This window comes from Zerene cesonia, chromosome 6 (genome assembly GCF_012273895.1).
Source record: "Zerene cesonia ecotype Mississippi chromosome 6, Zerene_cesonia_1.1, whole genome shotgun sequence".
Lineage (NCBI taxonomy): Eukaryota > Metazoa > Arthropoda > Insecta > Lepidoptera > Pieridae > Zerene > Zerene cesonia.
The window spans coordinates 3,441,200-3,465,706 of record NC_052107.1 but is presented as its reverse complement, the minus strand read 5'-3'; the positions used below and the strand labels follow the sequence as shown (position 1 = coordinate 3,465,706).

The 24,507-nt window shown below is 32.1% G+C and overlaps 3 protein-coding genes across 5 annotated transcripts in view; 1 reads left to right on the top strand and 2 right to left on the bottom strand.

Annotated features, from left to right (window-relative positions):
* Positions 1-9,425, top strand: part of LOC119840334 (calcium-binding mitochondrial carrier protein Aralar1) — a 15,589-nt gene extending 6,164 nt beyond the window's left edge. For both annotated transcript variants that reach the window (XM_038366893.1, XM_038366894.1), the window contains exons 7-15: positions 3,243-3,333; positions 4,937-5,012; positions 5,332-5,540; positions 5,903-5,983; positions 6,255-6,467; positions 7,482-7,604; positions 8,074-8,176; positions 8,736-8,826; positions 9,228-9,425. In XM_038366893.1, the coding sequence (XP_038222821.1) occupies positions 3,243-3,333; positions 4,937-5,012; positions 5,332-5,540; positions 5,903-5,983; positions 6,255-6,467; positions 7,482-7,604; positions 8,074-8,176; positions 8,736-8,826; positions 9,228-9,390 (1,150 nt within the window). In that variant the 3' untranslated portion in view covers positions 9,391-9,425. The remainder of the gene's footprint in view (positions 1-3,242; positions 3,334-4,936; positions 5,013-5,331; positions 5,541-5,902; positions 5,984-6,254; positions 6,468-7,481; positions 7,605-8,073; positions 8,177-8,735; positions 8,827-9,227) is intronic.
* A 3,947-nt stretch (positions 9,426-13,372) lies between these two features.
* Positions 13,373-16,381, bottom strand: LOC119840462 (ubiquitin thioesterase OTU1). Its single transcript, XM_038367091.1, has 4 exons — positions 15,988-16,381; positions 15,641-15,813; positions 15,163-15,321; positions 13,373-14,676 (listed from the first exon to the last, which is right to left on the bottom strand). Exons 1-4 carry the CDS (start codon positions 16,379-16,381, stop codon positions 14,467-14,469), a joined length of 936 nt encoding a protein of 311 aa, XP_038223019.1. The 3' UTR covers positions 13,373-14,466.
* Positions 16,382-18,808: 2,427 nt separating this feature from the next.
* LOC119840470 (tolloid-like protein 1) overlaps positions 18,809-24,507 on the bottom strand; it is a 65,836-nt gene continuing 60,137 nt past the window's right edge. For both annotated transcript variants that reach the window (XM_038367099.1, XM_038367098.1), the window contains exons 14-20: positions 23,869-24,044; positions 22,113-22,241; positions 21,445-21,671; positions 21,024-21,138; positions 20,256-20,436; positions 19,656-19,906; positions 18,809-19,526 (exon numbers count right to left, since the gene is read on the bottom strand). In XM_038367099.1, the coding sequence (XP_038223027.1) occupies positions 19,281-19,526; positions 19,656-19,906; positions 20,256-20,436; positions 21,024-21,138; positions 21,445-21,671; positions 22,113-22,241; positions 23,869-24,044 (1,325 nt within the window). In that variant the 3' untranslated portion in view covers positions 18,809-19,280. The remainder of the gene's footprint in view (positions 19,527-19,655; positions 19,907-20,255; positions 20,437-21,023; positions 21,139-21,444; positions 21,672-22,112; positions 22,242-23,868; positions 24,045-24,507) is intronic.

Below are 24,507 nucleotides of genomic sequence, written 5' to 3'. Positions count from 1 at the left end.
GAACCGTTTATGTGGGTCAAAATATATATTTATGTAAGGGGATGTGGATAAGTTTTAAGTAATAAGGTTATAAGGTAAATAAGATAGATCTTTGGTACAGTAGTGTATTGTTCCTGACACTTTTATAAAAAATAAATTATGTAGCTATTTCTATATGTATCTAATAAGATGACCTTGTAGCAGGAACAACCCTGAAATTTTTACAACAAACCTCCCTATACTTATGGAATTAATATAATCCAATCTGGGATTACGATGCTATGTTTCAGAATGATTCTGATATATTAAGAGATTATTCAGAAAAATCAAAATTTGCAAGATTAATATTAACCACAAGATGTGTAAGTCGATGTCTCTCTAGGATAACAATCCTTGCTCGTTACTATCAAAAGTATAATTCTTTAAATTCAATCCTTTTTATCTACATAACATGATCGTAAAAAAGTATAAAATAAACGCTTATTTCTACTATTATAGTTATATAATCTGTTGTGTCTGTATTTGGAATAGTATAGTTTTACAACTCATCATACAAAAGGTCAAGTGCCGAATTTGCAATATTCAGAATCTGGCGAAATCTGTTATTTATTCAATAATAATTGCTTAGATTAATACTCGATGCTTAAATTGATATTACAGCCGGCAACTGTTGTGGTTTCATACAATAATTAGCGAAACGTATGCACTCGGAATGCCTGATGAGTTAAGTCAAGCATTATCAATATCATTTAGATGTCATTTGTCTTCCAAAATATTATCACAAACATTTGATTGTTATCCAAAAATCTAATCGCGTAACCGTTAATTGTTTATTTACAAACCAATTAGAATGAAATAGAAACATTAATGAGTGATATTAGCGTAAACCAACAGTAATTACTTTGCTAATAACTCGGGCCTTATTGATAAAGAGAAACGGTAAACAGCTGATCTATGCAATAAAACATAATAACCTTTAAGTATTCTGTCCATATAACGGAAAGAGATCGAACCTTTCATTGACACACGTGTGATATAATCTGATAAGGTGTAATCTGATTACATACACACGATTATCTGTTATAGCATACGTACTATGTAATATAATTTGCAATATCATCATAGCAATATCATTTAGGTGCACTTAATATTCAATAACTTTGCTATGAGTATGTAAAGATATTAGTATATTTGATTTGCTAGCTTCCCGTTATTTCAAGGAGATGTTCTCAACGTACTTATGAAGTCAAATAAAAAACATGCTGAAACTAGAGTTTGTTTGAATGCGTTAATGGTAATAATTCGATTTAAAAAATCTCCCAGTGTTAGATAGTCCATATTAAAAGAGGAGCATATAAAATGTGGGTGAAATCACGTTGCACATCTAGTCTTGTGTAATAAAGAAAAAGTAACGTCCTAAAATTATTCGCAATTGACATTGGTATTGCAGACATAATTCGTGAACCTAACCTATATCGATATCGCCTGTATCACGTTATTATATTAATACAAAAAAAAAAAAACTGTAATAAAGATTAGATTGATAAACATACGCAGAATCTTAGAATTATAAAAAAATTCCGCTATATAACCACATAGCGCGTTACGCATTAAAATATATGATACTAGCTTTCCGCCTTTCTTTTTTTAAAGGAAAATATAGACAGTCCCAGGGTCCTCACATAGGTCTCTTAACCATAAGTTTTCCGGATAAAAACTTACGTCCTTTTTCGCATCTCAAATTATAAGATAGGATGAACCATATTTAATTCATATCGGTTCAGTGGTTTAGGCTTTTGAAAGAAAAGGTTGTAGAAGTCGAGATACAAAACACACGAAGTAATTTTCTCATTTATAATAGTGAATTACGGCCCACGAGTTTGGCCTCGTAGTCAAATCACAGGCTATCCCTACATAGTTCCCGTACCCATGGGCTTCTGGAATAAAACTATACTATATCCTTTCTCGGCATAAAAAAGAGACATACAGACAAACAGCGTTCATTACGCACTCATAATTTAGATATATTATAGAATTACTATAGATAAGCGTACAATCTTAAATCGTTCTTATCTACACCAGATATCCCTTTAGTACATGAAAGGTATTGCCGTGACATTTTTATCAATCCAGTCGAATTATTAGTCATAATAAAGATTTGATATGGATATTTATTTGCACATCATTAACAATAAGATAAAAAAAGTAGTTTAATATTACACTATTATTTTAAATCAATTATATTACAGACTTATCCGTTTCAATATTTTTTATGCTGTCCCCATTATAATGCAATTTGCTTGTTTTCGATGTAACGACATTGTTATATTTGAGATAACCTTTGTGTACAAATATAGATGAATTATTTGGCTCTAAGCTTAAGTATTAAATTATTGCTCGGTAACCTATTTAGATTTCTATTCACGTGCATAAATAAAACTATAAAAACAATTTGGTGGCCGTGGCAGGCGAGATCGTGTTTGTCCAGTTATAGAAGAAAGCGCCTTTTGTTCATAAATAATAAATAATGCACGTGCTTAACTTCTTTACTACATGGTGTAAAAAGATGCTTCACACTGTCTGCCCCTATGTATGCTTAGAACTTTATAACTACGAAACGGATTTAGGTGCAGGTTTTTTTAAATAGATAGTGTGATTCAAGAGGATAGTTTATACGTGCAAGCACCTGAGCGAAGCCGGGGCTGTGCGCTAAAGAAAACTGTATTAGACCATAAAAACCAAAAGTTTATTTTTTGTTGGTCATTTAAAGGTCTTTTAATGCAGACGTTAATGAAGGCGTACTCAAGCTAGGCTTTATTACTATGTCCAGACGCAAGGATTAAAATAAACATCTTTTGTGAATTGACATATACACTAGAAAAGAAAAATCCACATGCGATGTTGTTATCCCACTTATTGTATAGTGTAATTTTATGTAACGCATTATATTATTCTATACCCAGTCCTGATTCGGCCACGACAGCGCTGCCTGCGGACATGGCTTACAATACGAGACAATCTGGGTTCGGTTGCTGTGTGAAAACAAGTTTGTTACAGCTTAGAATTGCACTACAAACCACTCATAAGTTTCCACGCATATTAATATTATTTTTGTGTCACATAGATCAAAACACGGAGATCGCTGCTGGTTGTCTATCAAATCCATGATGAATGGAAGTTTTTCTCTGAAATAATTATCTCCTTTTCTCATTAACTAATAACTGTGTAAGTTTTCTCTGATGAGTAGTTCGATCTCTTCGCAGACGTATCGTGTACAATGATTTGAACGCAATCACCCCCGAACAATACTTCAAACAAGTGACAAGAAGAGTTGCTGAAATCAAGGCCGTGTCGGTAAGTTCGCCTTTTGTCTTAAGCCAAACCATCTCACGACGCTTCAGATCCTTACAGGAGCAGTGTGGAAGACTTATGTATGTTTGTAGATGTTTGTTAATATGCGTTTCGGAAACATCACTAACTCACCGCTATGTATTTTTCTCTTTCTTTCAATGCTCAAAAGGAGGAGGTAAATATGTTAAGAGGGCCTTTTCGATTAGTAAACTTGTTTCGGAGCATCCTGGTGAGTACAAAGGACATTGAAGTTATGATGTTTCTATGTTTCTTTTACTTACTGATTGTGGGACTTTAGTTGTTTGCTTTATATTAAAAGATAAAAGGTATGTTTGTAGATGGACTATCATTTATAAATGATGCTGAAATCTCACGATCTCTCCTCATTTATCCGACATTTAGTACAAATCGCTGCCTAATTTTTTCTTTATTTGATTATTACCTTCGTTTATTTTTTGGATATTTGAACTACTGATGGATATTTTTTTTTGGGAAACAGGTGATTTTTACGCATCGTAAATGAACTGCTATTTCACTTCCTTTTATACTGAGCAGTAATTATTGCTTATACAAAACTAGTAATTTTGTACATGCAATATATTACATTTAATTTAATGTTAAGCTAATTTATGTTTTCTCAGGGCAAGTTATTAATTTATACATCACCAAACCATTTATAATAAAAATCAAAAACTACAAGCTGCTCGCAATTAATCATTATCTCTCCAATCATCCAATCGCATCATAAGTGATATTATACGGTTAAAACGATTTTTTTTGACTAAAGTGTGATCGGCTTGTATATTTTTCCTATTTAAGAAATTATTTCTATTCATGTATTTGATCCCAGACCCATTTTATGAATATTGCTAATATAAAAGCCTCGAATACTTGTTACAACCTTACCAATCAGGAGCTTGCAGACACAATATATTGCACGGTAGCTTATTTTAATAAATGCGTTGATGCGGATGGCGATATTATACTCAATTGGCAATAGAAAAATAGCAAGGGTCACTGATAACATTAACATAGTAATTGTTTAATTAATTCTTTTATGAACATTCGAATGATAAAATTATATTCCTGCGATCATATTTTATGTATTGAAAAACATAAAAAAGTAAGGAATTGTAAAAAAATCCAAGGCATTCATGAATTTATTGAATGGAGAACTGAAAAGATTGGTATGAGAAATGTCTTTTCATTGGTTGTATTCCTGTTTTGTATTTTATCTTCTCGAAAAATTTTACGAAGATTGTTTTACTTTTAATATACTCAATAATCATATTTAAGGCAAAATATATAAGTAGAAATTACTCAATGGCAAAAAATAATTTTCAAATGTCATTTCATGTTCTCTTATCTTTTACTAGTAGTATAATCCAATAGTTAAGAAAAACTAGATAAATTTACTTTACTTTTATTACATAATATACCCTCACAAGCAAAATACATGTTATTCAAAATATACATACACTAAAATGGTTTTTCCAAATTATAAATGATGCTTTGATATCCGTGTCAACGCACTGCCTATTAAGCGATTCATGGAACCAAGGAATATAAAAGATTCTGATAAATATAATGTGTATGCTTGTTTCAGAGTCCCGAAGAAAGGAGTGTTTTAATTCAAATATTGGAGAGCACATACAGGTTCACCCTGGGTTCCATTGCTGGTGGCAAGTATTTTACTATTGTATTGAAAAAACTGGAATATTTTGTAACTAATCTTAAAGTAAAAATGGAATTTTAGGACTGAGAAATGTTGAAGGATTATTATAATTAATTTTGTATTTCAATATATTTGGTGTTTAAAAAATCTCTCATAACAATAAAAATAACAAAGAAAAATTTTAGGACTCCATAATCTCAATAAATGGAATGTTATGTAATTGCTAGGAATATAGAAAAAATACAGAAATAGCAACTATTTATTTAGTTTTATATTTTCTTCACACGAAAAAGAATTCTGTAATATAATCATAATTCGTTTTCCAGCGGTGGGTGCCTCCGCAGTATACCCGATAGACCTGGTGAAGACCAGAATGCAGAACCAACGTACGGGCTCCTTCATTGGTGAAGTGGCCTACAGGAACTCATGGGATTGCTTCAAGAAGGTCATCCGCCACGAAGGAGTGTTTGGCCTCTATAGAGGTCTCGTGCCCCAATTGATAGGAGTAGCCCCGGAGAAAGCTATTAAATTGACTGTGAGTATATACCTATTTATGAAGTTAAATGATGACTTATGGCTGTGTTTCGATTGTAATTCTGTTTTTCATTATCATATTGCATATTTATTTATAGCTATATAACTTCTTTAAATGTATTTGATAAAGTTTTGTAATTTTTACATTAAAGTTCCTTATCTTTTGAATGATTTATAAACCAATATTTTAATGTTTTTAATTGTGAAATACTTAATTTGAATTTTGATATCTGTTGTTTAACTTAATTAAAAAAATAAATAGAATGAATTTTACTATATCTATATAGTCTATGTTAAAACTTAAATAAACGCTTTAGAAATTATAAAAACTGATGTATCATGGTAATATTTTTATATTTATAGATGAATGACTTAGTACGAGATAAACTAATGGACAAAAATGGCAACCTTACTCTTGGTGCTGAAGTCTTAGCCGGTGCATGTGTGAGTACTATTTATTTCTATCACTGTGAAATAATTAAATATTTTATTGTTTGTTTAATCATATTAATTGAAACAAAGTCAGATACAAACAGAGTTAAATTATTATTGAGACAGATTTATTAAAATGTTGTTTAAAAATAAAATATTTCCAACATTTCATTTATAAATAAATTAAAAAAATCACAACCTATATAGTACGAACTCTAAACAAATGATGAATTTAATTTAACTCTTAATAACATTGCAATTTATTTCTTTTTGTTTTCTGCAGGCTGGCGCATCCCAAGTAGTATTCACGAATCCATTAGAAATAGTAAAGATTCGCCTGCAAGTGGCCGGCGAGATAGCTGGAGGCACCAAAGTGAGGGCGTGGTCTGTGGTCAAGGACCTCGGGCTTTTCGGTCTCTACAAGGGCGCTAAGGCGTGTCTGCTCCGCGACGTGCCCTTCAGTGCTATATACTTCCCTGCGTATGCGCATGTCAAAGTAATTTAAATTAATTTATGAATATTAGGAGTGGCTTTACAAAAAAATCAAGTGCAAAATTAGATGGACACGCATAATTCATTTAAATTTGAATTTATCTTCCAATATGCACATTACAACTGTTCTTATTGATGAAGGAAAATATTGTGAGAACAAAGGCAACAAAAAACCCATACATAGCAAGTATGTTAGATTTTGATCTAAATCCTTTCACAATGTCTAATTTCTCCTTGTGTCTCCTTTTGAACAAATTTGGACTCATGGACGTCAGTGACCTTTTGGGTAGAAAATAATAATTCATCTTACTTTATTATTTTACTAGCTACACGAAGCGTAGTTCAAATAATATAAACTTTCTTATTTCTTAGTATCTTTTGAGTTGGATCAAACTACACACGGTGTCCAAATTTGACTAAAATTCATATACATTAAGATATTTACAACTTTCTTATTTAGAAATTAAAAACTTTTCAACGGATTTTAAACGCGATTTATTCATTATATTATTAACCCGACGTTTCGAACACTTTACAGCGAGCGTTTTTGTTTATGTTTGTGTTACGAAAAGTTTTTAATTTCTAAATGTATAATATGACCATGAAAAGTTTTTAATTTCTAAATGTATAATACTCGCGTGAAACCAAACACAAGAAAATACTAACTTTCTTATTTTTTACACGCTTTTTATTAGCTTCACCTGTATGTTTGTTTGTATGTTTGTTTGTATGTTTGTTTGTATGTTTGTTTGTATGTTTGTTTGTAACCGACTTCTTTGGGCGCGATTTTGACCCACTTTAAACGGCCAGATTTCGTTCAAACTTTGTAGATTTATTGAGGACCGATGACAATACACTAATTTGATAAAATTATTCCATTTTTCAATTTGCAAAATATGATTTTTGTTAAAGCGTGTTTTATAGTTTTTTTAAACTATTATTTATTATTTATTTTTACACAATGATAAATTGTTTTTCGTGTTTCGTTCATGTTATTCTAATTATATCTCATTCGCAGGCCAAATTCGCGGACGAGAACGGCTACAACCACCCGCTGACGCTGCTGGCTGCGGGCGCCATCGCCGGCGTGCCCGCCGCCTCGCTCGTCACACCCGCCGATGTTATTAAGACACGATTACAGGTTACATTTACACTTTACATAGATTATTTGTAGACTTATAAATATATAATATAAATAATAAAAGAGTTTAAGTATGGTATTAATTTGAGAAACAAACATTATTACTAGTAGAATACTATTGCTTATAATTTTTAGTAGTAGAATGGTACTACTAGTAATTATTAGTAGTAGAATACTACCTCTAATAATTTCTATTGATAGCATGCAGCGTTTTAATGTTATTTCATGTTATGATATTCCTTACAATTTCCTTACACTTTCACAAAACGTTTGTGTTGTGTGTGTTAATCGATGTGGTAATATCTCTTCCCCCTATAGATTTTTTTTTCACATTTGAACTGGTAATTTAAACAAGATACAAATTTTTGAGCCTACCATACTTGTAACGCTATTTTTTATTATATTATTTTTTTAAGCGTTCATTAGTACAATTTGTTATGGAAATACTAAATCAAGTAACATTTGACAGGTGGTAGCGAGATCCGGTCAGACGACATACAACGGAGTCATCGACGCAACTAGGAAAATATATGCCGAAGAGGGTGCTAGAGCGTTCTGGAAGGGTGCTATCGGTAAGTCTCAAACATGCTTGTACACTTTATCACATCACTTAAATTGTGCATTTTGGTCCGAAATTAAAAAAAATCAAGTTTTACGCATTACTCTGTGAATGAAAAAATCAGATATAATTTGAGATTTGAGAAAGGACATGAATAGTTTCTATACCAAAAATCCCATGAGAACAGGAACTGTACGGGGGAAGACCGGGATTGCCGGAGCCCCGTTTCCTTTTCCTCACCCTTCACGGTCCATAACTTCTTTCCAATAGTCAATCCTTTCCTTTTCCCTTTCTCCTGGAAAGCAGTCAGATCATCCGTAGATTCACTACCTCAGCGAATGATTATGTGCGGTGGGGATCATTAACCAGCTCAGTTACCACAGAAATAAAACTCTTTTCTTTTTCTATGCGGGCGAAATCGTAGGAGTAAAAGAATTATAAAGTAACAGTGCAACAATTTTCAACATGACCTCTCATGTAAGACATTAAAAGTATGACGCAGACCAATATAATATTTTATGTGCCCACAAAGTGATGTACATAAATAAATTCGTATTATATTTGTCCCATAGCTCGTGTCTTCCGCTCCTCGCCGCAATTCGCCGTGACGCTGGTCACGTACGAAATATTACAGCGTCTGTTCTACGTGGACTTCGGTGGATCGTAAGTATTGATTTAAATACCAGTTATAAACGTAATACTTAGTTTTTGCTCACTCAAGGCGGAAGGGTCAAGGTCGTGGTTAGATAATATGCAAATAAATTAAAATATAGTGGAATGAGATAGCGATTGAAACACGATATTTTAAGGTGCATCTAATCAGTTTATAAAATAATTGATATGGAGTTTTTTTATATTTTTTTAAATCGTTAATATTCTCATTCTTTTCCCAATTTATTTTATAAATAAATACAAATTTCAATGCTTTGTTTAATTATCACTTAAGAAACAAAAGCAGTAGCTTTAACTTTGCACAAAGATTTTTTTTCATACTGGCTTTTTTACTTTATTTTGTAAAAATCTGGTCTATTAAAATATTTGATTTATTTTATAATTCCTTGCAGTCGTCCAGCCGGTTCAGAGCTCACCGTGGCCACTCCAGTGGAAGAGACGAAGAAGAAGCCGCACCACATCGGCGGCTACCAAGTGGCCATGCCGATACTCACCGGCTTAGAAACCAAGTTCGGAATCTCACTGCCGAGGTTCTCATACCCTAAGGCTCAATAGGGGGTTGCGAGAGATGTGTAGGAAGTGTTTTTGATTGAAAAAATTACAAAAAATTTGTAAAAAAAATATCTAGTGATTGGATTGTGTTGAAAAAATGTTTAATCGGAATTGAGTTGAAAAAATGTCATATAATTGAAACCAACTATGGATGAAATCGTGGGAGTAGGTTCGTAGAATATTTATATGAACGATGTTTTTACAAGTGAATACAGTTTGTTGGGTGTTGCTTATTATAGCATTTAAATGTGATCAACTTCTTGTTTAACTCAGATGTTATAGTACGCATAGTCAAACATTTGAATATCTGTAAACTTTTCAAAAATATTTTCTTAAAATTAAGAAAGATAAAGGTAACAGAATGGTCTGAAAACGTATTCATAAAAACTTGGTTTACAATCATTCTCATGCTGTTCATTTATATATTGGTTCCAATTATTTGACTTATTTGAAAATGTATCATTATCAGCAATTATCAAGAGGAAAATATACTGTATTTTTATTTCATATCTTGAGGGCTAGGAAGTTTTAATGGCTGTTTTAATCGGAGATTTATCAGAATAATTAATTTTCCTCTTAACATCGAAGTATCTCTCTAGCTATCAAACTATAAAATTTAAGAAAATTGTTATATATTGTTATTAACTTCAAAGAGAGAATTGATAAAAAACTGAAACGCCCAAAACATAAAATTTTCTATACATCTCTGCAACTATTTATTATAGAAGGCCCTAAGGGGAAACTATAGATCTACTATAAGTATCGTGTGCCTAGAAATCAATGAACGCCAGTCAATAAACAATATTCTAACGTGAAAACATTAATGATAATTGCCATCATTCTATTGAGATTTCAATTGAATTTAAGTTATAGGAACTCTATAAATTACGCATTCGGGCACACAACCCCTCTCTGGTACATCAACATTAAAACATTTAAAGATGGCAGATCATTAGAATTATCAATGTTTCAGGAAATGATTAAAAATTCTATAATATTCAATTTAAATATCATTTGAAGGTCGTCAAGTCCAAATACAAAAAAAATTCCAAGGTTAACCAAAAACTTTTTTGCCATAGTTGGTTTGTGATTGTTTAATCTAATTCTTATTGCTAAAGTGATAAGTATCAATATGGCTAATCAAAGTGTACCGGTGTCAAATGTCTGCCATCTTTAAATATTAGTTTATTTCTTTTATCGGAGTTGTTCACTGCCTGTGCGTGCGTGCGTATCGATGTAGTTGCAATTGTTATATTTTTATTCGATTATTCTTTATTTGAAACGTAGAAGTTTCGTTTAATTGTTCTAAAATAAAGCAATTTCATAAGCAATATTTATATGAAAATTGGTGTTTTACAAACAAAACTTATATTTAAATTCTTTACTGTCATATGCACCTCGCAGCATTTTGTACTCCAAACCGATTGATTTATATCGTGTATCTTATATTTTTATACAATTATTTTGCCATGTTATCTTTGCTTACGCAGTTTTATATTATTTTAGCGCTAAGGGTAACGTCGAAATCGATTTTTTTTTATATTTATCGATGCCGTCACATATTCTGCTTAGATAGACAATTATACGCAAAAATATGCTTTTGGACACATTTTCAGTAGTTGCTTTTGTAAAGCTGTTGTTCATATGTTATTTACAAGTTATTTTAAAATATATCGATCCATTGCGACTTATATCGTGTCTATATCAGACAATATCAAGAGCGAATTAGGCTACATTGTGATTGTACAAAATTTAACATGGTTACCTTAACCAGTATGAAGACGAGATTATTCTTATGTAGTTAGACGTATTTAATACTAATTATCTCGCATATTTTGTCTGTTATATATTTAAACAGCTTGGGTGCATCCATAGATAGTTTAATAAAATCAGAGTACAAGGATCAGGGGGTAAACAAAGTTTTTAAATGAATATCCGCACTTGCACTATATTTTTCTGTCTTGTAATAAATTGCCAAGATTAATCAATATTGAACAAATTGGTTAACGTTATAATATTTAAGATAATCATCATAAAATTTTATAATAATGTTAATGAGGTTAAGTAGGTATATCTAATCTGGAAACCTCTAAACGGGAAAAAATTGTGTTTTTGTGTGTATGTTTGTAATCTTTTCATCCAAAAACTACTGGAGCGATTATAAAAATTATTTCATATTTCTAGAAAGCTGTAAGTTTCACGAGTGTAAATACATATATTTACTACGGCAGAGGACGGCACAGGCCGCTAGTAAATTATAAATAAAATTTAATTATAGAGTTAATTACAAATCACGAATTGTTGTCTATTATCATTAAATATAATTAAAATACCAATATTGTATTTAATATTTTGGCAATTTATTCCCTTCGTGTTTTAACTATTTCTAGACACTAGCTAGTCTACCGCACGGTTTGAAAATAGCTATTCTTAATAATTGTAAATAAAAGTTGTGAGCTAAGCAATACACTTCGGCAATATTAAATGATATTAGATCTAATTTTATATACAAATAGTTATTACCAAGGAATTTTTAAATTGCCTTTTCAAAATTGCAGTTCTCTAGTCCTATGGTTATATTGTGTGAATCGTTATTGGTTGTTATTATTATAAAATTGTTGTGCGAATTAATTTGAATACCTTCTAAAAGGCCTACTACGAAGTTGTCGGAAACTAATTAAATAAGACTCCCTACATCATTTTGGTTAATATTGTTTTTAAAGTGCAATTCGGCATAAGACTACATTGTCAATGATAATATTAATAACGTACTTTTCGCTGAATAAGCTAAGCTTACATTTCAATGTATTTTAAAATAAATTGAATTGATGTTTCTATGTTAAAGCGGTAAAACAGGAAACAAAATAATTGCTATATACATTTGTAGAGTATGAAATACTCTCACAAACTTAAAATTAACTCGATTCTTCGCTATGGATGGCCCGCAGTGCACAATTTCAATATATTACATTATAAAAATATTTATAAGCTTAATGTTGTTAAACAACATTGTATAAAAACATAGGAGTAACGACAAGTGATAGCAGCCGACGTGACTAGATTCTATATTTATTGATACTGTACATTTTTGTGTTAAAAATAAATCATGTCAAAAGATTTCTGGTTTTATTCTGGTTATATACCTTTAAAAATATAACCATAGATTATTCACTATTATAGCACCTGGATATGTCATTTCAGTTGTCAGGCTTCGCCAGAGGGATTTCCCATAAGAATGAGTTATTTCACCGCTAGCAGTATAGTATATTATCTGTGACGGTCATAAAAAGTAGCTCTGTGTCCTGACTTTCTCCATAGACATAATAAAAAGCTTTCGTATTTATGATATTGGTAAGGATTATGAATGTGAAAATTTTGATATTCTGGTGACATGTATGGATAGATGCTAGTTGTGCAATCACTTTAAAATTACTGAATTATTTTTGTTCATTTGGCAGTGTTTGGTACTGCAACTAATATACTAGAATAACACACCTAAGCAGAAACCAAGTTTATAATATATTATTAAAGTATGTATAAATAGTTAATACGCAGTGAAATCTTGAACGTATTTACGTTTTGCTACACGTGTCGCAATGATACATATACGAGTATATCATTGTTTTCGTATAACAACGCAGACTTCTTACTATATTATTTGCTGTGCCACACGGTCTATTAAACAAAACTGTCGATCATTTACACCCGTTCAGTGGTTTTTGTGGAAAACCAAAATTTGGTACAACCCGCTGCGAGCTGGCCCGATTCGTGTCGAAACGTTTAACGTGCTCGACTCTTAACATTAATATCAAAAATGAAAACAAAATATGTTTTCTAAACGATTTGATTCTATTCACATTTTATTGGTCTCCGAACTAGAAAAAACGTATGTCGCATCAAAAGAGGTTTTTAAGAGAGATGTAATAGAAAAATGTATCTATAAATTTAAAACATCGGAAAGGGAAGTTATTAAATAAAAATAAAGTACTAAAATGATGTTGTTTATTTGCATTTCCAATTCAACTTTCCCAGATAAAACCAAATATTTCATGTAATTAATTAGAACATATCAATAACGATGTTTAGGTAAAATGTAAAAATAGTTGAAGCTAATTAGCGATAATTAAATATTAAATTAAAATTATGCATTGAAATAGTACGAACACTTTACAAGTGCAAAAAAATTGCTAAAATATGCATGTGTGCATGGTATGAAAATAATATTTTTATAACTACAGAACCAAAACTTATTTTATTGTCATTATAAAAAAAATATGGTGTTGACGACGCACAATGATGTTACATATTACAAATTGCTACATTTCTAACTCTTTCTTAATGCTACTGATCAAATCCATTAAAATGTCACCAATATATTTTCTATAAATATCACGTAAAAAATTATCAAAGTGTAACAGTTATTTCGGTACTTACTACATCAGCACTTGGTGAATTTACTAATTTTCAACCTCTTATTTTCACTATATTTATTACTTACTCCAGAACTCAACAAGAACTTATTACAAAAACTATAAGACAATTGTTTATGTAAAACTATTTCAGTCTCAAAAAATAATCATGGTATTTAAAGTATATATTACTAAGTAGCTAAAACAATTATTAACATGAAATATATAATTATTTTATTGCAATATTGCTTATATTTATAATCTTTATGATGTAATGAAGTACGTTTTCACAATGGACATTAAAAAGAATTGTCATCTGCAGCATAAATCTCATGAATACATTTGAAAATTCTAGGCTCTTCTATTTATGTTTGTAACATTCTTCACAAATATGTACCGATAAGCACAGTCATGTAAAAATAAATGACATTTTTGTTTTTCTATTTATAATAACATGGTGTTACTAGCTCATAAGATCAAGTAATGTGTATAAAAATCCTCTAATGGCCTCTCTGTTGTATATATTATTAAATCTCTTTGTTAATAACTAATTACACATTTGCTCAAATATATTTTTTATTGTAACAATCTAATTATGAGCTTGAAGAAATTTTTGTAGCATCTTATTTAGTGATGTTAAAAATGTCCGTTTTGGTTCTTTTAGCGAATGCTAGACTTCCCCAAAATTTGCGTGCATTGTTTCCTTAGCATGTTTCTGCGCCTCAACCTGACCGGTGAGGAGCTTGTCACAGATTTGGCATTTCAAAGTGAACTTATTCAAGTCTGTGAATTGTCTAGAAGATTTTGCTTCCTTAGCAAGTTGCTCGGCTTCTTTGTAAATTTCCAAGTCTTCAGCAGGGAATACAGTTTGGATTCCACCCTGAAAAATAAGATATATGTTGATGACATTAATTATGAAATTAGTATTTCCAAATATAACATCTTTACTGTATTCCTCTTTTTGGAAACTAAATATTTTGTTTTTTTGTAAATCCAAGCATAATTTTTTTCTTTATTTTTTATTTATGTTCTCCTAATTCATATTTTCTTATTTATCAAAGGTATAAAAACTTTACAGGTGTTACAATTATGGTTTCAAAGGTGTTTTTGTTTATTTGACCTTCTTTTGCATCACAATGGATCAATTTTATGGTGTAATTTTTTTGCCTAGTTGAGTCTGTTGTGTGACATAGCCTCCTTTTAACAAAGCTGAAACATCTCATTCCATGGGAAATTCCTTTAACAAGGGTGAAAGGGTGAAGTATACAGGCAGAAAGATAGTCTACTATAACAATCATCCTCTTTCCAGGTAAATAACATTTTTATCAGATTATTTCAAAATTCAGTTTAAATTATGGTTACTCACATCAGATTGCTCCAAATATAATGGATCATAGTGCACTCCATCAAACAATAAAAATACTCTCTGCCCATAATTTTTGTCTTCTCCAAATCTATTGATTATTGCATTTAATGTATCTACAACAGCCATTTCCAAGCCATAAAATCTAGATAAAATTGCTACCTGGAAGAGAGAAATTTATTATTTTTACACAGCATTAGAATTATGAAAAGAAGAAACTGGTTTAAAAAATTCTTAACAATAGTTATAGAAATATTACAATAATATATATCAGAAAAAATTGAAGGTATTTCAAGTTATGAAAATAAAGGGAGACACTATCTATACTAAGAATATAAAAGTGAAAGTCTGCCAGTTTGTTCACTATAGTTTTTTTTTATGTTCACTATAGTTCACTATAGGTTTTTGTGGAATGTTAGATATTACGTAACTTTTCATAGGGTAAATCTAGTAGGCCATGACCATAAAAAAATTAATTCACCTCAATAGCTCCACCCCAAGAGCTTGGCTGCTGAATCCAAGCACAATATTCAGCATTGGGCTTCCCTAGCATCGCCTCATTGTAAGTCTCATGGTCACTAGCCACTTCCATAGCAATAATTTGCCGCATAAGAGTATGGACCGTTGTATCCACATTGCCATTTAACACAAACCCTGTGAAAAACATAACATTTTAATTAGAAATATGAATGATGATGTTTTATAGTTAGCATAGGATGTACACTTCTTAATAATTATATTATTAGTCATTATTAACATAATTATGTAAAGAATTTGGATCGTCACATATTAAAAAAGGGTATTGGAAACTAGGTTTCAATAAATTACCTATACTAGTAAAAAGACAAGAATTATCTGAAGGAACAACTTTCTTCATTAAAATACCAGGTCTACAAGGTGTCTGATTTTCGTGTGACACAATTCCATTTTCGATTGGTTTATCTTTACTAGCTTGAGGTGTACTCTCTCCGACAGACACAGATTTCTCTTCAATAATTAATGTTTCGCCAGTTTTCAATCCTATCTCACACAATTTTTTATCATTATTACTAATGTCTAAAGGTTTAGGTGGATAGCCTAATAAAACGCTAATATTCTCGCAGCTTACATCTGTAAGGCTAGAGAGAAACATTTTTAGTTCACCCACGGTGCTATCAGAGGTCAAGTCTTTTAATATCTGCTGGCCGTTTTTACTTTTAACTTTAATAGCTAATGACGCCATTTCTGAAAGACAACTAGCACAACGACGTTTTATTAAACTAATTGAGGTGTTGAGGTTTGTTATGTAGTTAATAGCAAAAGAATATTGTAATTGTAATAAATAAATAACATAACGTTACGTAGACATTTGACTTTTGTCACTGACGGCTGAGGTCGACAATTGACAACAACTGTCAAATTGAGTATAAGCATAAAGTTTTCCGTGGGCCGTGGGTATCTATGAAAGATTTACTCACTAAAAAAAGCGTAATAAAACTGGGAATGGGGTAAATAGATACGTAGTATGTCTCATTAGACACGTCGTATGGGGTCAATAGAAACAAAAATCTGTCAATAAAATCAAGATAGGGATAATTAGAAAAAGGTTGGTCTAAAGCTACCACCCAGCGTTCTCTATTAAATATTAATTCTTGCCTAAGTTGAATAATTTAATTAATCTTTTTTATTTAGTTACTTATACAACTTAACAAACAAAGAAACAGACGAATAAACATGTTGAGAAACAAGAACTAAGCCTGTATGAAGAAGTCCGCATAGCCGAAATACAGATGGACCTTAGAAAAATTTGTTGATATTTTTTAATACTAAATGTATCATAACACTAATTTTATAAATGTGAAAATTTGTTTGTTGGATGTTTGTCCGTCAATCACGCTGAAACTACTGAACGGTTTTGATGAAATTTGGTATACAGACAGGGTATGAGCGGACTTGGGTGATAGTGATAGTAGACTTTCTATCCCGATTAAATCCTCCCTTGGGATAAAACAGGAATCTTGATCATCAATCACACCGAAACGCGGGTGGAAGCTAGTACTCTCATAAAACCAAACACATGAAAATTTGTTGTTCTTGAAATAGCGTTATATAATAAACTATACTACTCACTACTACCTACTTATATAATCAATATTCATCTTGTCAAGCACATTTTTCATGTGAAACATCAACAATATATTAAGACATCTATACTATACTATAAAGCTGAAGAGTTTGTTCGTTTGTTTGGTTGATCGCGCTTTATCGTAGGAATCACCGGTCCGATTTGAAAAATTCTTTCAGTGTTAGTTTACCCATTTATTGAGGAAGACTATAGGCTATATATGTTCCACGGGTAAAGCCTGGCCGGAGCGCTAGACAATATCTACCGACAGCGCTAGTTTTCATGAGGGCACGGGACACTTAATAGATCTTTTGTGGAAAAATATATTCTGGTAAAATAAAAAACGCTTTCCTTTTACAATGTTTAATACAAACTATATAACATTATAGGTACATATAATTTTTCCGTAAAATACCTACTAGCCCTTATAAGTAGGTAACTTTTGGCACTGTGAAAAGAAACGTTAGGCATTGCAATTTTACAATAAAAAATTAATTTTGCACAAATTGTTTAAACACTACTTCCTACATTTGCTCTTAAAAATATATCAACTGTCTACATGATATTTCACGTGCTCGTGTATATCTTAATATTCAAATTTTATACTTAAATGTATGGCCAAGATATATTAATAACGTTACCGTTTAATTATTCTTTACACAAAAAATTAAATTAATTTAAAATTAAATATCACTAAACTCATTATTACGAAACTGTCTTGACCATGTTCAATTAAGATATATTAATATCTACCATCTACACTCCATACTTAAATATGTATGTATGTATAATAGTGGTATTATTACTAATAATAATTAATAATATGTATTGTCTCGTTATCGTTACTAGATTTTGTTTTAATCCAAAAATTACAACATCTAGGAACAATTTCTTAATTCTCAAGATTATTATATAAATATAAATATGTAGGTACGTATAATTATTGTACTTTCTACCAAAGAAAACAAAACTTACATAAATAAATTACATAAAAGAGTTTTGATCCATGTGAGATTCTTGAAATGACTATAAGTACAAGTAAAAAACGTCTAAACTACAATATAATTATTGTAAAATATTCATTCTTATGGATTATTCTTTGGTTTGAATATTAACTTACAAAAACGATATCTATAGAAACATTTCTATTCAAAAATATTGTCTTTCCTAATTGAACTTCTACAATGAGTATTTTGGTAACTGATAGGTATTTAAAAAACTAATATCTAAAACTAACTTATATACAATAATTAAATTCAGTCAAAAAAATTTAATAGTACAATAATGAGTCCTGCCTAATAAATAGTTAAGTAAAATATTGAACTTCCGTTTCTTCGTTTTCCGTGTGAATGAGAAGTTTACTTACTTCTGTATCAAGTATTTTTTTAAATAAAGTAAAAAGTCTTCGACTTTTAGTTGTAGTAACGTTTTAGCTGTAGGCGCGTTTACCTCTTAGACCATATAAATGTAAATTAAATTAAACTCAGTAAATAAATCAACTAGACATAAATATATGGTAGTATTCATATGAGCCATTGACTACAGTTTTTGTAATGCGTAAGTAGGATGTATTTTTATGGTGTAGTGCTTAGTTATAAAACTGCATTTGTTTAATTATATGGCAGCAATAAAGTCTTTCTATAATTAATAAATATCTAAGGAGGAGTTGTGCTATTAGACAGTAGGTAAAGAGATTTGGCAGCGGTCATTTACATAATATACTGTTGTTTTTAATGATATCTGCGAGTCTTAAACTCATCCTCATAGAAGTATCATCTCATCAATACTCATCCTCAAGTAAGTGAACTATTTGTGGGCAGTATTTACTACCACGTTCTCTTATCAAAAGCTACAAGGGACATCTAATGCGTACAAATTAATTTGTTATTAAATGCCCTGACTCGGAGTGGAGGAAATCAATCAAAAAGGCGCACTAAAATGGACCGTTAAATATAGACTTGCGAGTTTTGGTGTTGCGATGCGGGCGCCTGTGCTTGGGATGCCTTATAGGCCACCGTCACGTGGGCCGTCTTACGAATCTGGAGGAAGGAGCTCGCAATCCTCTCCTTCCTACCACTAACGGCGGCATCTCTTCATCCTCTTCCTCGTCCTCATCCTCCCCGCCTTCAGAACTATCCTCTTTACTCCAGACGTCTGGTTTCACCGCTTGGTACGACGCAGAAAATCCTTTAAACACAATGGTATCGTCGGTGCGGAATTTGACTAGAAGCGCTTCGCTTGTCGATACGATTTCTGGTGGCATCTGCAATATATTGTTATAAACAACCATGATACTCATCATCATTAGACCGTAATAATGGGTATATAAGCAATAATTAATCACAGAAAAGTGTTATTAATATAATAAAAATTGTTTGAAATATAACTATACCTTTGTACCGCAATACGTTCCATAACATCCCCCACTACCCTCCAACCCGCCAAAGACTTGGACGAAATCGTAGCCACAATTCGTCTCTGGTTCCAGCTCAAAGGTCAGGAAAGTGAGCCTCACAAAATGGCCGACGGGAGCAACAATGCTCCAATCGCAATTGGCTCTCGACTCATAGGAATCATGTCCATAGCGGGCGTGCGAGTATAAATGCTTTACAGATTCCGTTGCTGTGAGGTAGCCGCCGCAAGCTGCATGCATAAGGATAAATGGAAAATTTTAATTATGCCAGTACGCGAAAGTTGGTAAGAATGCCTGGATGATTTTGATAATATAAGATAAACCTCTTGCGTGATTGGGATTTGTATGAAATTTATAAAGTATATGTATAACGATAGATTTTTATACAGACATTTTATATAGAAGAATTGGACTCAGAAGTGATATGAGGGATATTTTTTATGTTTTTCCCATATTATGGGTAAAATAAATAAATAGAGAAATTAATTAAATCTGTCTGAAAAAAACACACATTGTTTTCTTATTATTTATTGTAGGTGTTTTTATCTGAATAAACAAAAATATTTAAACTGATCTTACCAGTAGAATAGGTAGCAAGGAAGCCCTTCCTCTGTACTGAAGCATCTGACTTGAACACAACGTACATTTGATTCTGCGAGGCAACTACTGGGTGCGGTAGCTTGCTACCACAGAATCTGCCCAGAGTTTTCTCATCAGCTGATGCGCCATCGTATATTGTTACATGATCGTATGTACATTCCTATAATTAATGGTTTTGAAAAATCATTAAAACTTTTGATATGCGTACACAAATTTTTATAAATAGGAAACTTTTGTATGTTTGTATCGTTTTCATTCAAAAACCTCTGGACCGATTTCAAAAATTCTTTCACCATTAAAAACTGCATATTCTCTGAGTGACATAGGCTATAGGTATATGTACCACGGACGAACAGCTAGTAATCTAGTCTTCTATACTAATCTCTACTATTAATATTACGCTGAAGACTTTCCGAGAGAGGTCCGGTTTGAAAAAGTCTTTCTGTAATACATAGATCATTTATGAGGAAAAGCTATAGGATAGGTAGGGTTATGAACGGAGTGGGTGAAACCGCGAGGCATTAAATTTATTTTATACTGCCGATAAATACATATCCGAATTACAGGAGAAGTACAAAATGATCGTGGAAATTATTCAAACAATCTGATGATAAAAGTTCATGTGTAAAATGTACCGAAGTATGACATCAGGTGTACATCAAGTGTTACAATTGTCTGTAACTAAATTGGATGCAAAAATACTCTTTAGGTGTATTATTATGATTAAATATATGGTATAAACATTACCTGATGCGGTTCAAGTTCAAATACGTTGAAGATAAGCTTAATTCGATGTCCGGGAGTAGTAGAGAACTGCCACACGCAATCCTTCCGCGATGGATACGAGTCGGGATAATTGGGACTGTAACAAGTCAAGAGATATGAATTTACACAGAATTCTAAACACAATATTTAAGGTCTTTTGTAACTAGTAAGTATAATAATTTTTTAACTAGTCTTTCAGTAAAATAATCACAGAACTCAAATCTAATCATCAGCCATATGTTATTTTCGAATTAAAGAAATTTAATTTAATATGTTCATAACGAAATCATACAAAACGTTATTCATATCTTTCGCCAGATATATATCCAGTTTACAGCGCCGCTAGATAATATTAGGTAAGTAGGTAACTTAATAAAATATACATTTGAATGCAATTTCTTACCTAAAGATAGTCCCATGCGGATGCGTAATATCATGCTTGCAGCCGCCCTCCTTACAGTCATGTTTATTGGGATGCAGGGTAAAGCCGCTGTGACACGCACACTCATAACCTCCCAGTGTGTTGTGGCATTCGTGCTGGCAGCCGCCGTTGTTGGCCGAGCATTCATCAACGTCTATGTAGTATGCGGCTGCGAAGCCGGAGTGATGCACCGAAGTGTCTGATGTGAACTGGATGGACATTTTTTTAGTAAGGTAATTTTTTCATTTAAATTTTCATATCGATTTTTGTAATTTTAATTGACAGACAGCTAAATTCCGTAGGTACCCGGATGCTGTGAGACCATTACGTATTTTTATGGTTCTTTGTTTTCTTTAATGTTTTATTTCTACTTTCATTATATATCCTAATACCCTCATTATTATAAGGTGTTATTGCTATCTTTCATAACTAGTAATTATCAAGTTATTATTTTCATCATCTTAGTTATAGCACAGATGATATAACATATGCTATTAATTATAAATAATATTCCATGTTTATAACAGAACAACTTCACAAAAAATAAAAAAAGCATGTTGACCTCATAAAAATTGAATCAAAAACGACTAAATTATACAATATACATAAATCATTACAACTACAATAAAGGAATTACTGAAATGATATACCTGTACACGTAAGACGGAACCGTCTGAAGTAACGGGCGGAGGCAGAACGGTGCCACAGAAAGCACCATGTCTCCGTAACACATCCGCACCGAGCCTCGAGTGTACCGTCACACTGTCGTATTCGCATTCCTATAAATTGTGTTTTTTTATGAAGTGATTGGATGGGCTTCGGTTTCTCCAGCATTAATTTGAGGAAAATAAAGCTATGAGCTAATAGGTACATAACCGAACCAAAAAGCAGTGCACATAACAAATACTCTGAAAAAGGATACTTTTTCCAGGCTTTCAATTGACACTCTGCTCCTATTTTTGAAATACTTTTAAAAAAGCAATTTCAAAATTTTAATTTCTTTTCCGTCCTTATATTAAATGTGTCATGAAAACCTTGCTAGACATTGCTTGTAACTAAAACATGTATTATTATACCGCACAAACATTTCGTATAAGAATATGGAGAGTATAATTAAGATTCAGGTACAAGTTTGAACGCGTATAGTGTTATAAATAATGTGTTGTATATGCTTTATATACAAAAAGATATCACAATAATTAATTACTATCTTCAGTCTCTTGTGTCCATATTGACAGTTTAAATTGCATCAATATTAGGAATTATCTTGCGGCCCACATGTCATCAAAATTGCTATCTTCCTACTAATTTAGATCTGGCCTTGTTTCGATATTATTCGTAGTACGCGTACTTATATCACCTCGCAAATGTTCCGACATCTATTATTGCTATGATCTCAGTCTAACTACATACTTCAGCAGCTGCAGAGCTATAATATTTTAATCCGCCCTATAAACTGCAGTATCCATTCTGATAAATTATAACCCTAATGCAAAAAATTTTTATATGCAAATTTGATATAGAGCAGGCCTCCATTTTTCAATTTTTGTTTATATTTCTATTAAAATATTTAAAAACGTTCACGTGTATATTTGAGAGTTAGGTTATGGATATGAGAGCTGTGCAGTCAGGCAATGAATGTCCTTGTCTGACCATCAATAGAGTCAAAACAATATTTTCTTCGTTCTTAGTTTGGAACATTGATCCTTGATTTCTCATTGTCATGCAACACAAGTAAATCATTAGGGCCTGGTGACCTACCATGACGTCTTAGACCAGGAGTAATTCCAGTTCAGGGATGTGATGGCGCTAGACCACCTAGATCTGTCCCTTTCTTATACTTTCTTGAATTATTACTGTTTTAAGACGTCATAGTATAAGGTCCCAGAAGGATATTATATACCGATTTATTAATACTTTTGGTATGTGGTAGTCGAGCACGCTTCGGCACGAATTGGGCCAGCTCGCACCGGGAAAGTACCACACCCCCACAGAAGACCGGCGTGAAATAGCATTCTGCTGTGTTTCGTTCGGTGAGTGGGGGAGCCGGAGGCCTATATCCTTTTCCTTACCCTTCCCAGTCTTTTCCTTTATTCCTATCGCCAATCCTTTCTTAATCCCTTTCCAAAAAGTCGGCAATCCATTTGTAGAGGCGTCAGCTCTGCAATGGACCTTATGCCTCTCCAAATGTTCATGGGCAGTGGTAGCGCTTACCATCAGGCGTCCCACCAGCTCCATAGCCGACTGTGACATAAAAAAAAAAATAATACTTTACGAAAAGCGTTGACGATAATCCCACTTTATATTTATTGGAATTGTTTGATGAATTGTTCTTGTCTTCTTCTTCGTTCTTCGCCTTGAATCACAAAGAAGCGCACAAAGAGTCGATAACTAAGTAGTATTTACCTGATGATACATATTGTTGCTGCCTTCCAAATCGAAATGTGTAAAGTTAAGAGTAATACGGTGTTGTGGTGGTGCCACGATCTCCCAAAGACAGTTCTTAGAGGGCGGATACAGGTCTGGGAATGACGGCGAAGTGATTGTACCATTTGGCGCATAAAGCACACCTCCGCACGCGTCTGAAATTGAATTGACAAAAGAATTTAGGACTCCAGACTCTAGACTCTTTATGTATATATAATTGTAGAACATAAAATATTAATAATAAAAAGCTATATTATACCAGATGCCTGGTGAATTATCTTTGTACTGAAAAGGGATTACTGGACACTCGATTCTCGTTAGAATTTGGTTTTCATTTGGAAGCTAGAGAGTCATAGTTATTGGGCAAATTTTTCACAGTGAAACATTCATTCTTAGGTAATTTCCTTTGACTACATAGGCAAAATGATAGGCGGAAAACAAGTGTTTATGTAAAAACAAAATTACATGGTACTAAAACATTACAAAGCTCTTGACATCATATTAATTGTTTATCTCTCAGCCTACCATATACATAATGGCTCCTTTGCAGTTGGCTTGTCAAAATTCGACCAATGTATATATATATACTAGCTGCACCCGGCAAACGCTGTTCTGCCT